The 14,445-nt window shown below is 49.4% G+C and overlaps 1 protein-coding gene across 9 annotated transcripts in view; it reads right to left on the bottom strand.

Moving 5' to 3' along the window:
- Window positions 1-3,100: 3,100 nt before the first annotated feature.
- TJP1 (tight junction protein 1) overlaps window positions 3,101-14,445 on the bottom strand; it is a 208,384-nt gene continuing 197,039 nt past the window's right edge. For 5 of the 9 annotated variants that reach the window (XM_053658944.1, XM_053658947.1, XM_053658949.1 and 2 more), the window contains 5 exons: window positions 12,396-12,565; window positions 9,689-10,166; window positions 8,060-8,277; window positions 7,130-7,273; window positions 3,101-4,632 (listed from right to left, as the gene is read on the bottom strand). In XM_053658944.1, coding sequence (XP_053514919.1) covers window positions 4,538-4,632; window positions 7,130-7,273; window positions 8,060-8,277; window positions 9,689-10,166; window positions 12,396-12,565 — 1,105 coding nt within the window. In that variant the 3' untranslated portion in view covers window positions 3,101-4,537. The remainder of the gene's footprint in view (window positions 4,633-7,129; window positions 7,274-8,059; window positions 8,278-9,688; window positions 10,167-12,395; window positions 12,566-14,445) is intronic. The other 4 variants (XM_053658946.1, XM_053658948.1, XM_053658950.1 and 1 more) reach the window with 2 other exon arrangements.

The following is a 14,445-nucleotide window of genomic DNA, read 5'->3' as shown; positions in this document are numbered from 1 at the left end:
TACTCACACGCACACCCACACTGTGTGCTGCCACACACCAACATCAGCCCGCCCTGCAGAAGGGCACACACTGCTTTCTGGTGGAGCTCCACATGGACTCGAGTTCCCTCCAAAAGAGCAGGACTGGGGGCCCTGGCACATGCTCTTAGGGTCCATGCAGGAGGCCAGCACGTACTGGTGCCCGAGGGTTTGCTCAGCTGTCCAAGGCTTATCCAGAAGCAACCCTTGTCAGGTTCCTCCTGGGCTCCTGCAGAAGGGACGGGACACTGCCGCCCGCCCCACCCAGCTGACACAGGGCCAGGGATGGGGCTGCACGGAGAAGGCATCGTTTTCCTGAGCGTCTCATTTTCTGATCGTGTGCTGACTTCAGCGATGTGTCACTCACCTGTCCCCTATTCCCATTAATGGCGAAGCCCTGGCTGCACCTGGGAAGTACTGTCTGCAGAACTGGGAGCTGAATCCCGTTAATGCCTGGTGGGCACAAACTGCTTTGATGACAGGTACACCCCAGCCCATCCCAGAGCGCAGGGGACACACACACTCTTCAGAGGCTGCCTTGCAGATGCCACTCAAAGTCACACCAGCTCTGCTTGTCAAGACAAGGGGGTTGACAGCATCTACTTGTGACAGGCCTGACACGCAGACTTTGAATGTCTTATTTTGAAGCAATTTTAACCTAAGTTAAATGCAGCTTGTCAAATTCAACTTCAAGTCAGGAGCCCGGGCTGGGGCCGGAGCTGAGAGGTGAGGATGGCAGTCTGACTGGCAGGCAAGGAGGAGGGGACACAGGTGACAGGGAAGGGGGCCTGAGCTCCCAGACAGGGCTCCAGGGCCGAACCCACTCTGCTGCAAGTGCAGGGGCCCTGAGATCGGATGCACCAAGAACTTGCTGGGGGAGTAGAGAAGGGGGGGCTCCAGCATCAATCCCCAGCCATTGGCTTGTTTGGGGAAGACCCACCGAGTCCTCGGGGTGGAGGGACAAGTCCCGTCGCAGCAGGATTTGGGTCTTCATGGGGACACAGGATGCCCCTTTAAAGCTGAGTATGCCCTTGACCTCCCCTAGCCCACTAGATGAACATGCTGGACTGGGCCTCCGTGATAAAAGCCAAATGAAATGACCCCAGCCGAATGAAGAGTTCTTGGGAGCCCTCTCTAAGACAGAGTACGAAACGATGGTAGGAAACTGTGAAGGGGTCTCCCAGGCAGAGGACGCTCGGTGGCTTCATCGACCATGGAAGGCTGGCATGGGTCAGGGGGGTGGGGGGGGCACCCAATCTCCGTTTGCAGCAGCGCAGCTTTGGTCTGCTCCGCTGTTCAACACTTCCTGTTTCATTTGGGCCTCTAGTAGGAAGATAAACTTTTCACCTACAAACTGGTTCCAGACCTGAGTCCACATTCCCATCCTTCGCAGTGCATGGCTATGTTCGGACGGGTGACGCCAGGGGAGGAGCCCGCAGTTTCAGGGGCCAGGAACCCGAGACCCCCCTTCACGGGCAAGTGCCTGGAATCCCTGGGAAGCCGTCTTCCTTGAATGTCACCCTCGGCATGCCCGTCGTGGCTTCGTGAAGAGACCTCACCACTGTCCCCAAAGAGCATCCACAAGTTAAGATCTTGTTTTCAGAGGAAATCAGTCATCAGCTTTTCAAAGGGCTCGCTGATCACCACTCAAGGCTCAAAGGGGAGAAACTGAAGAACAAAACTGCTGCGTCCTTTCTTCCCTCTTACACATCAGACCGCACGGGGACTCCAGTCCCAGAAAGGCTGGACCGAGGGGTGTCCTGGCTACTCCACCGGTTCCATTAGATGCCTTTCCACACGTGCACACTGAAAGGCGCTAAGGAAGCGAACAGAAAAAACCTTTGCAAATCACATCCCTGACACTGGATCCGATTATACACAGTGACTCTCCAAACAGTAAGAAAAGCCCATGGTAAAAATGAGGCAAGACTCCCACAGCAAGGGGGAGATACGGGTGGCGGAGTGAGAGAAAAGATGCTCCACAGTGCAAGCCACTAGGGAAACGCACATCACAGCCACGATGAGTCCTTGGGGCGGCAGGGAGACGCCACGGGCGGGGTCGCTGTGGGGAGGACGCGGGGCACTGGACCCTCGAGGGCTGCTGAGCAAAGGCAGGCACCCCGGGAAACGGGGGGCGCCTTCCCGCCAAGTCAGCAACCCCTCACTATCCGCACCGGCGATCCCACTCAGATGTTGATTTATCAGGTGAAAGGAAAAGGCATGTTCACATGAAAACTTGTTTAAGTAAATATTTACAGTGGCTTTTTTTCCCTATAATCTCCAGAACCTGGGAATGACCCCAAAGGTCCTCAGCTGGGGGATGGGGACCCTGTGACACAGTCACAGTACACCTGTCAGCATCTTAGTAAAATGAAACAAAACACACTAGGGCACAGGGGACAAACACCAGGCCTGCAGGCCAAACCAGCCCTCTACCTGGTTTTACCTGGTCCGGCACCTTGTTACTACCCGGCAGCAGCGCGGAGCTCTCACTTAACTGCTAAGGAGTCGTTACATGTACACAGTCCTAAAATGACACTCATCCCTTTGAAGGGAACCACGAGGCAAAAGGGAACCTCTGGCCTCTGGAGAAAATTACTTTGACACCTCTGCACTAGATCAAAGTTGACCTTACAGCGATGTGAAGTAACCGTGGCAACCACGCTGGAATAGTTATTGCCATTAAAGGCACTTTCTTGAAAAATAACCAAATAAAACTTAAAATAAAAAAATAATAATAAAATAAAATAAGTCACTTTCTTCCTCCAAAAGCAGTGAAATGAGAAAAAAACCCGTATTCATGTTCTAAGGCAAGAGCAAGACGGAGAACATACAAACTGGTTCCTAAGGAGTGACCCCCCCCCCCCCACGCAGGCGCGTTTACAAACACCGTGGGAAGCCTCCGCCATCCGCAGGCTTCTCCTCTGGCTCCGCGCCCAGGCTTCCAAGACCGGCTCTGCCCGCCCAGCAGGACGCACCCGCCACGGTGCACACTCCACAGGCACCCCACCAGGCCTGGCGCAGGCAGGTTTATAAAGTTGCACAAAACTAGAAGTAGCGGGCAAATAGACCAAGCCAGTGCTTTATTTTAAAAAGTTTTATTCTGCAGATTTAGAAATTTGAGGATTTTTTTTTAATAACCGCAAAAGAAATTCAGTCACACCTAATGATTAACAGAATGTAGTGGTGTATTATCCAATCAGAAGTCGTGCTGATGTGCCATAATAAATTGTCTATTAGTAAAAAAATACACTTTAGGGCACAGCATTGTATCACAAATTACAGTAGGGATATTTTGCAAGAATTTAATCAAACTAGAGAATTCTGAGTAACTTTATCTTTTAAATGCAGCACTTAAAAATGTAACAACTCTGTGCATTCTTTTTCTTTAAAAAAATGACCTTGTGTGTGTCATAAAAATGCTGCGTTATTGCTGCAGAGGTCAAAGTTCAAGGCTCAAGAGGTACAGGAGAGAGTACAAAGGTAGCCTTAAGAAACTTGGTTTTGTTTATGTATAAAAAAGGTAAAGTTTATAAAAGTTAATTTACAAACCAAGAACAAAAGTGGTATGCACGCATTATGTACAAGCATCCTTAAAACATCAAAATTTTCAAATGCGTAGCCAAAAAAACAAAACAACTGCCGTTGCCAAAAAAGAAAAAAAAACCAAGAAAGGAAAAAACAATTATCTAAATCACACCATTATTTCCATCTAGGTGATCACACATTTCTGAAACCACCAACTCCACAATTTACTCAACCTGGTTCATGATTCAGTATCTGGATGCGCACAAAAGCCATAAAAATTTAGCGATACACAGAACAACCTAAGAATTAAAAACAGGAGGGTAAGGCATTCCTGCTGGTTAGTATGTCTGGTGACACGGTTAATTTATGGAGAGAGCCAGAGAGGCCACAGAGCCAGTCCCACGCTTTGGTGTCCTTCCCCAGGAAAAATGCGTTTTCACATACAATCAGTAATTGTCTTCACTCGACACCCCCCCACCCCACAGCTGTAAATTCCCCTTGCTGTACATTTCTGTTAAACCCACGACTCTGGTTATATACTCCAGGTGCATGTTTAAATGTGTGCATACTGCCTCATGCATAATGACAAAGTGGATGCCAGGCCAGGGCCACGACAGAGTGGAAGCAGTGTACTTTGGAGAGAACAGGACTCAAATGCACCCCCTTCACTGGCTGGTACTTTAACGGAAATCAATTACGTGAAGTTAAGCAGTGACCATAAAAAAAGTACAATAATAATTACGAAGCAAAATGTCTTTGAACCTCGCGCCAACACCAACAGTCCTTCCGCCAAACACGCAGGTCGCAGCACACGCCTGCCCACGGCTCAGCAGCGCGCCCTCCGCTTCATCAGTTCGAACAAAACGCTTACTGCCAACACACTGCAGGTCGAGTCTAAGGAGAGTAGAACACTTGATAGGGTGGGTCCGTGGAGATTCAGTCAGTTCACCCCAGGTTCACATGATTGAGTCATGTTCCTACAGATTAGGAATTAAAAGTGGTCGATCAGGACAGAAACGCAGTTTGCTCCAACAAGGTAATTGGGGTCTCCAGGAAGACACTTGTTTTGCCAGGTTTTAGGGTCACCTATAAGAGAAAAAGAAGTTCATGTCATTTACAGTTGCTGGCTACAATGCTTTGTAACCATAAGGCAAAGATAAATACACACATTTAGATACAATTTTCTCCTGCTTCTTTATCATTTTGCAGTTACACCCCAGTTCTACATGCTAGATGACTAGAATTAGTGGGGCGCTCACCTGGTAAGGCATAGAAATATTGGATCACTACGCTGTGACCTGAAACTGCTTATAACTAATATAATATTGTATACGACTTGACTTTAAAAAGGTAACTCCTAAGTACTATATGTCTGTGAGAACCCATTGGAATCTTAAAAATTCAAAACTTTCAGATTTCTCTTTCAGTGCATTTTCACGCTCATGCTTTTTCAAAAGACCATGAAAATGTAGGCTCCACGTGCCGGGGACGATTTCAGTTTGCCCGAGCCCACCTTATCATTGAAAGAATTCTTCTTTCACTTTCCAAAGTTTGGACAATAATTTACATGATCACTCATTTCAGCTGAGTGTGAGAACACATTTCTCATACTCAACTACAGACCAACAAATGAAAGAACTTCCTCTTTCAAAAAAATCAGTAATCCGGTCGATCCTGGAGCCAAACCCTGTATGGAGCAGCGTGGCCAAGGCCGACTCTGTGAGCCTGCGGCAGGGCCTGGGTGCTGGTGGTGCCGGCGGTCTGACACTCGCGGCTGGAGCTCAGAGCCCCAGGGGGGGACACTGCCTGGGACAAGGCCGGGATGGCTGTGTGTCGCTGGTTTCCAAGGTTAAGTGACTTCCAAATCAGCTTACTACTTCTGCTTCTCTAACAGCATCAGCTCTCAACTTCTTCTGCTTCCCTAACAGCATCAGCTCTCAACCAGGAGGTCGGGACAACGGCTGGAGGTGATTCGGCTGGTCACAGCTGGCAGCCAGTGAGGCCACTATACATTGCACGATGCATAGGGACAGTCCCAGAACAAAGAATTCTCTGGCCAAAATGTCAACAGGGCCAAGGATGGGAAACCTGCCCCCAGGAGGCGGCCCACTGCCCGAGTGACACCTGAGTCACGTCTGGCTCAGCAGGAAACCAGAGTTTGGAGGGAGCCCACTTCTCAGATCTATGTAGGCTCTCACAGCACCACAGGTAACACACTCTTCAGGCAGTGAGCTGGAGTTATAACCCTTCGGAAGTAAATTAAAAACCTTATCTTTAGTCTCAGGTTTTCTAGTAGCCTAATTTGTACTGGGATTAAGTTAGTGGTTATCAAAATCTACCCTTGACTTCTGGAACAGAATTTAGAGTAGCAAACTATGCTACAGCCCTATGGCGTTTCATTGGCGTTTCATAAAGGTACACTCCTCTTCTAGGAGAAGCCGCTCAGATTCGAAACAGTATCTTCCTGCGTTAATCTAATAAAGTAACATGTTTTGTGACACAAAACACCAGAGTAACAAATGGAGGAATCACTTATGCTTTACATAATAGCTAAAAAAAATTCACTTACGAATAAGCAGCTACCACAGACAGTGATCTGAAGAACCCTCCCCTAATTTGTCTTAGAGGACAATCAGACCTCATGCTACAGCCCAACTTTCAGAATACATTTTAAAAGCCACTATATTAACTCATTAATTCAAACTGATAAACTGTTTCTCAGTGGCATCCCTCAGGAAATTGCTTTACTATGAAGTGTGTTAGAATTAATTAACTTTTCCCAGAAAATGGGGTTAACTTGGGAAATACTTACATAATTTTTTTGTCTTGTGTAGTATTAAAATGTTCTTCTGTAACCTTTACACTATACAACCCTATTTCCCAGTGCCCAATGCTAACACCCCATAATGCTCACCTGATTTACCAAAAATTTAAAAGCAGGTTTGTAAATTCTTATTTTTCTACATCAGGTTCAATTAAAGTGATCTATGCCAGAAACACAGGAAGTTCCAACTGGTAACTGACACAGTCACCCAAAGGAAGTGGGAAATGTGAAAACGCTACAGAAGCTTTGAAATTGTGATCCGAAAAACAAAAGCCAAGTGGAAACAGTGTGGACAATAGAAGTGATTTAGAATTTTGCATTGGAAAACCAGGGCCAAGCGCAAGCTCAGTGGAAGGCCTTCTGTCTTTCAAGCTGCCCTGGGACAGACAGACTTTGCAGGTTGAAAAATTAAAGAATAGTAACCAATAGCAGAAATGAATCAAATCATTTTAGCAAGAAAGTGAAAATGCCTATTTATGTAGGGCAGTATCAATTCTCTCATTGCATCACAATTGTGACATTAGAAATGCGTGTGTCACCCTTCGGCCACATCCACAAGTGTGAAAGGCAGAAATGCCCCCTTCCCTATCCATTCACTGCTCGTGTACACGCAGCACAGAGGGGTCCGCATACCGCGATGCCCACGAGGCCACAAGGACAGAGGCAGAGGGTTGCTCCCCGCACAGGAGCTCCATCAGCCCAGGGACTAATCAACGACAGCACCCAGAGCCCCCAAAGGACAGAGTGAAGACAGCATACCCGACGAGGAGTCGGATGATTTTAGAGCAAAAGACCAACCGTCAGGAGTCATGGACGCACAGTGTGGTAGGCGCAGCTCCACAGGCTTCAGGAACTTGAGGCCGTGGGGCCCACACATCACCAGCGGGCTCAGCAGGGTCTCACCTGGAAGCAGGGAGGGGAGGGGGCAGAGTTACATGCCGTCTTCCTTCCGCACCACTTTTCCTAGGGCAGCACTGACGCAGAAAAACGGAACGGAAGCCACATGTGTGGTGTTACATTTCCTCGCAGACACTTTAACCCACTGTATCCCCAGATCACTCCGACGAGCCATCAGCACCCTGCGTCTGTGAGAACGGGTCTGGGGCACTCCTAGCACACTTTACTTCGCAATGGCCACAGAGCTGGGGTCACCTGCATGAGATCACAGGTTCTGACAGTGTAAGTCACCGTCAGGCACACTTCTTACACGTTACTCACATCTCCTGTTTCTGAAGCTACAGACCTGGTTTACAGGGCTCGCCTAGGGACAACATACGTTAGCATTCCAGCAAAATGTGAGCAGTGAGCTGAAGACAGGAAAGCGCTGCTCGCAGGTTCTAAAGGAAGCCACGGCATGGGCCACCGTGTCACCCTGCCAGATGCGGGCGGACAGGGAAACGCCAGCAGCCCCAGGTTCCACAAGAAGCTCCAAAACACGGGCGGAGGGCTGTAGGGTAGGGCCAGGGAACTCACCTCCACCGCCGCGGCCTTCCTGCGGGGACCCCCACCAGGTGACCGTGCCACCATCAGGCACCCCCCCCCATAGTGCTTTGTGTGGCCGGCAGCAGGCAGGCAGGCAGGCAGGCAGGCAGGCAGAAACGGGGTCTGGATGATCCTCCTGGCGGAGCCTGACCAGGGCTCACGGGCCACCCACCCCTCAAGAAGGGGGCAGAGACACAGACTCGTTACCTTTCTCCTTATCTAGAGGTGGCAGGATGCTGTTGTCCCGGCAGACCTTGAAGTAGATTTCCTGCTCCACGCCCTCCGGGATGGCCCCCTGCGGGATGATTATGCTAACACCAGTCTCTATGGAGCTCAGCACCCCGCCGTTGCTGTTGAACACGCCTCGGGCTGTGGCCACCACCGTGTGACCGTCCTCGTCGTCCTCCTCCTCCACCGCTGAAGGACTAAGGGTTCAGAAATGCCCCGTGAGCGGACTCCCAGCTCGACGCAGGCGCGTCACGACTGCTGTAATTGTTGGCGCCACTTTATTTTCCTTTCTCCCCCTGATCACCAAGTTATTGGAGCCTTGCCGCCACCTCAACGTACAGAGCCCGAACCTTGCTCACCCAAGTGCTACAGTTCATGGGCATTAAGCAGCACATTTTAACATCCACACAATCGGTGTCTGAAAAGTGCCAGCAAGTCACAGTTCCTTCTTAGTATCACATGAGAAAATGGCACACCTCACAGCAGACAGCACCACAGGCCTCTCATAAAACGTGCTCATTAGGTAACTACCTCCCTGGGACTCGATGTGTGCACACCGTGGCCTCCCCCTGGCACCCGAGGCCCACATGCCCTTGCCGACAAAGGCACAGTCACTACAGTTGCTTGAGGTGACAAAGATCAAGCACCCACAGAAAGCAGGACATTAACGAAGAAAACCAAGGGCAGGCGGGATATGGTGTCATGGGCACTTCGGAAATGGAGGCTTTTGAGATTCACTGAAGTGAAACTGTGAGCCAGGACCTAATGGGGAGCAGAAGGTGGACGGACAAGATGGAGGTACACACAGGCAGGGCAACTCCACTCCCGCACTACTGGGGCATCAGGGACGGGCGACCACACCAGAGGGAGCACTTGCCCCCAGCCCCCTCCCCAGAGGGCAGCAGCCCTGCCTGGGGAGCAGGCCTGGGGCCTCCTGGCCTTGGGTCCTGCCTGCGAGTGCCTCTGCTCGGTCATTGGGTCTGGGGCTGCGGTGAGCTCCCGTGTGGCCGGCTGGGCCTAGTCCACACCACGGACGACGGCACAGAGGCAGGTTGCAGAGTGGGGCTCCTCACAGGGACCCCCCTTCATCCGCTGAGACAACCAACTCCCTGAAACTCTAAAACAGGTGCTGTTGCTTAACAACCACTTTGAGCTTACTGCACCTTTGTTTCTCTTTAACATCAGTGCTGAACACACAGCGGATGAGGAGCAGACGCTTGTTTTGGGGGTCAGAGGTCATGGGAAGCCACGGGTGTTAAGAGTATGGCCTGGGGTCAGAGGACCAGGGCCTGGATCTAGGCTCCCCACACCGTGGCTGTGTGACCCTGGGCAAACTGCAATGTCATTCAATCTGACTGCTTGGTAAAACAGGGCTCGTAACGATACCCGCTGACCACGCAGGGCTCTCAGGTTCATGACCCTACTGGCATCGTCCTGGACCTCTCACAGCACCCTCTACGCGTGGGCATTTGTGGCAACATTGTGGTCAACGGTGTTCGGTTTAAAGTCTGAGTAAAAGCTGAGTTAAAGTCAAGTCCCCAATCAGAGAAACCACGTCAAACTCACGTCAGAAAAATCACAAAGCTCAGAGCAAGGCAAAACCCTCACCTGACAGGAACAGCCTTCGGCCCTGAGCTGACGTTGTTTATCTGATACTTCGGCTTGTCTGCGTGGAGGGAGAAGGCCTCGACTCCGCTGTCGAACTCAGGGGGCGGTGCGGAACTGTGCGTTTTCACAAGGATTTTTGGAGAAGTGGGGACTTTTGAAGACAAGTCGGGCTTGTGTGCAGTCTCACTGGGCAGAAGGTTGTGACTGAACTTAGGGCTTTCAAACTTGCGCTCAAACGGCCGCGCGGAACTTGTGTACGGTTTGGGGGTGAATCGGTTGTATGTTGGGGCGACTGTTTTCTGAGTCTGTTCAGTTCCATTCACTGGGGCTTTCTCTGGGAAACTTTTCTGGGGGTAGAAAGTGGACTGAGTGGGGTCGTCTCGGTTTGGTGGTCTGAACATTGCTGGCTTGTTCTGAGATGGAGGTGGGTCTGGTTTGGACACTAAAGAATTCTGAAAATCCAATGACACTAAATTACCTGGGAAGAAAAAAGAATAGATAAGCCTTTTGAACACTTCTTAAAAGGAGGTCTTACAGCCCCTCTGACATGTCCCATCTGAACCTGGCCTGGTGCAGAAGTCAAGGCCTAGTTCAGGGTCCCCGCAGTCAGAAGATACTTCGTGAGCACCGGTGGCTGTGTGTGAAGCTGAGAGCCCGGCAGGTGGCTGGGACACATGGTGCTGTTAGTGTACCCCGCTGCCTGGGAAGCAGGGCCATGTTGCTAAGGGTCCTGGCCCCTCCCTAATGTCCACAACAAATTAGGAGCAGAATGAAAAATATGGCTATGTTAAAAAAATCAGTACTGAAAACTCACCATAATTACAGTCACAAGAAAAGCCACAGTTTTGAGAGAAAATACTAACGACAACATATAATGGATAAAGAATTAAGACCCCAAACCCATGGAGACTACCTAACACATCCCTAAGAAAGACACAGCCTAACAGGAAGATGGGCGAAGCCATGAAGGGGAGTGAAAACTGGAATGCCCAGTAATCATGTAACAAGACCCTCACCCTCACTAGGAATTAGGAAAATGCAAGCCCCAAACAAAAAAAACATGAAAAACCGTTTCACACCCTTTAGATTAGCAAAACTTAAGTCTGGTAGTGGCCAGGGTTAGCAAGATGCAGAACAGCAAGAATTTCCACGTCCTGGGTGGGAGTGTAAAACAGTCCCAACTGGATTGCAGGAAATAATTAAGGAGAAAATACTACCCTTTTCTCCAAGGAGAAAAGAGCGAAAGAGGGAACATGCCCTTGCTCTCTCATGAACCAGCACAACCTTGATACTGAAACCAGGCAAGGACATTGCAAGAAAATTACAAACCCAAATTCCTTAGGAACATTACAATGTAATTTACTCCATTAACACAATGAAGGAGAAGTCTTATGAGCCTCTTATTATATGCAGAAAAAGCATTTCACAAAACCATTTCAGCATATTAGGACTAGAAGGGAATGTCCTAAACCAAGTAAGAAGGAAGCTATGAAAAACTACAAATAAACCTACGGCCAACACCATAAAAGTGAAACGATGAATCCTTTCTCCCCGAGATGAGGAAGCAGCAGAAATGTCTGCTTTTATTACTTCTACTCGACATTTCAGTGGAGGTCCCAGCCCATGCAAATGGGCAAAAGTAAATACATCAATAAAAGGTGTAAGCACTGGGAAGAACTGAAACTTCGCCTGCAGAGATGACAGTGTGTAAAGAAACCCTAACAGGAAATTATGTAAAGCTGCAACTACAGCTTATCTGGTTGACACTCAGTCTGGAATCCAACTCCCACATAAACAGAAGTACCGTTGGTTTCGTGGTAGCGCACTGTCAACAGAAGGATGAAATTGTGATGTATTCTGGGGTAAAATATAGCTTATTTATTTTGAGGGGGATTGTGAGGGGAAAGCAGCAAATAAGAACAGGGGTGTCAGGAGATGGAGGGAACAGTTTTCATTTCCAGGGGTGTGCGGAAAGGCAGAGAGACAAGAAGGCAGTTCCGAGAGGCAGCAGGGTCAGAACAAGGGGTTACCAATGGAACAGGCGGCCTGCGAGTGTCTGAAGCAGAGGGCCGAGTTCTGTGGAAGGGGGAAACTGGTGAAAGAAACCGAAGGAAGGATGAAGGGAACAGGAGGGAGGAAGAGCGGCCAAGCCCCTGGCCCAGCAGGAGCGTCAGCAGGAACCAGGGAGACAGCCAGGGCTCAGAGAAAGATGTGAAGGAGAGTGCGCGGGCCAACAGGCAGCAGCACCACGGCTGTTAAGATGAACACCCTGGAGCTCTGTTCTCCACCCTGCTGAGAATCTTCTATGGAACATAAATGCAAAAGGCAAGGTGCAAAGGGATACATATTACATGAAACTTTACATCTTGCCTGTCACGTGTGAACAAGAAACAGACAGTAACTTTTACCACACCATTCAAATATTTAGATCAGACACTGGTAAATAAACATGACTTCCAGAAACCAAGCTATGCTAATAAAAGAGTATAATCTATTTGGCAAAAGGCTTGTCCAATATAATGCTCAGGGTCATAAATGTAGGTGATATATTATTTTTTAGCAAATTCCTTAGTTTTTATTGTTCCCAGCCTAAAGGTTTTATGTATTATGTCTGATATGAAAAACCATTTTGCTTAGAAATGACAAGAACTTAAGTTTGTCAGTACTACTCCATGACTGAGGTGACACCAACCTCCGAGGGCCCTACCTTCCCCGTGGGCTCCCTTAGCGTGTGTGTGCAGCAGGGAGCTGGCGGTGGGTGGGGCAGGCTGGGAGTACTGCACGGGCAGTGGAGGCGGCGGGGGTGTGGCCTGGCCTGGGTCGTAGCGTTTCTCTCCAAAAGGTCGATCCGTGGCATCCACCTCGGTAGACTTGACCCTGCGAAAAAAGGAAGACAAGGCCAACCACTGAAAACGACTCCCACTGACAAAACAAGTTCTCGCTCTCTAAGTTTTTTTTAATTCAGAAATTTCACAATTTAGTCTTATTATATGGGTAGCTACTCTACCAAACTAGGCAAACAAACTCAACCATTCATCAACACGAGAGATGTAGAGACAGCACAGGTACTTTGAGAATATCAGGAAAACATCCAGAGAATGGCAACCGAAAGGCAGATGAAATTCTGGGTATACTTGTTAGAGTTAACTGTGTCGTTCACAATTTAAAAAGGTCTTGCAAATATTTTGGAAAATACTTATACGCCCAAATGGTCCTTAGGTTCACCACTTATTTCGTCTTTAAGGTGCCAAGACGTGGCTCCTGGCACCCTCAGAGCACCAGACGGGATGTCGGGCAGGGTCGGCCAGGGCTCCTAGTACAGGGCTGGAGCGTGAACGGTTGTGGCTCTTTGGGCCATCAGGCCTCAGCCACAGCTACTGAAACTGCCTGAGAGCAGCCAGGGACCATGTGGAAACGAAGGAGCGTGGCTGTCAGGACCACCAAAGAAGGGACAGCTTCTACTTCACAGCGTGCCCTGGGTGCGCCAGGCCCGTTCTCTGTTAACGACAGCTAGGGGAGCAGAGATGCTGCACTGTTCAAGGCTTACTGAAGTCCAACTGGGCCATGCACATCTATTTTCTCAGGTTGCCAATTGTTCATATGAGACGTAAAGTGCACACACAGGAAACTGTGGAAATAGACCCACAATTGCAACACTGCCATCTAGTCCTTTGCAGAGAGCCAGGCCGCAGTGGCTTTATGTGCACGAACGGTGACATGGACATGTTGAAGGGCCTTGCACAGGAGACCTTCGCTGAGGAAGTCTGGCTCTATCGTGAGCTTTGACACTGAGCTGTTAGCTCACTCCCACAACCAGACCGAGCACTTGACGACGACGTTCCAATCCGCAAGTGCACATAATGCCAACGACACGGCGAGGGACACCTCACGTAACAGCCTCACATGAATGCCGGTCTTACCACTTGATGCTCCTTCTCAAGCAGTCATAGCTAGTGTAAGAGCCAAGAAATCTAGGCGACGGCAAAGAGAGCGCAACAGAAAAATGAAAGAAAATGGTCACTCTAACTAAGAAATTTGCAGCAAATGCAACTCAAATGTCATTTCAAAATATCAACCAAAAGACAGGCACCCACCATTTCAAAATAACTTGATCCACGGAAGAAACCATCCTTACCTCCATTTAGCTAGGGAAAGGACCAGTAAATTCAACCACAGTAACTTGGGTCCTGCCCCCCCCCCCCTGCACCTTGTGGTCTAACTGGTGTTCTGAGTACTGCCCCTCTCTGCCCACTGCTGCTGCAGCTGCCAGTGCGGACCAAGGAATGAACCCAGTAAAGGAGCAGTACTCAGGATAACTGGCCGGTTCTGAGTGAGACTGAGATGCTCCTTTAAAAGTAAAAAGCTGCCCTGGCTGGTGTGGCTCTGTGGACTGAGCGCTGGCCTGTGAACCAATAGGTCAGTGGTTCAATTCCCAGTCAGGGCACATGCCTGGGTTGTGGGCCAGGTCCCTGGTGGGGGAAGGGGGGCGTGTGAGAGAGGCAATTGATCAATGTATCTTTCACACATTGATGTTTCTCTCCCTGTCTTCTCCATCCCTCCCCCTCTGTAAAAATTTAAAAAAAAAAAAATTTTTTTTTGAATTAAGGGCTGGGGAAAAGAGATCCTTGAGTGAAAACGAAGAAGCGATAGGTGCGCAGACGCCCTAGCAGGGAAAGGAGAAACGGGCAATGGGAATGTGCACCCCTGAAACGCACCCCAGTTCCCACGTACATGTTCCTGTCCCGCAGACCGGACCC

Source organism: Artibeus jamaicensis, unplaced genomic scaffold (assembly GCF_021234435.1).
Source record: "Artibeus jamaicensis isolate MK-2021 breed Jamaican fruit bat unplaced genomic scaffold, CSHL_Jam_final scaffold_612, whole genome shotgun sequence".
NCBI lineage: Eukaryota > Metazoa > Chordata > Mammalia > Chiroptera > Phyllostomidae > Artibeus > Artibeus jamaicensis.
Note: the sequence above shows the minus strand (reverse complement) of the source record. Positions and strands in the feature narration are given on the sequence as shown.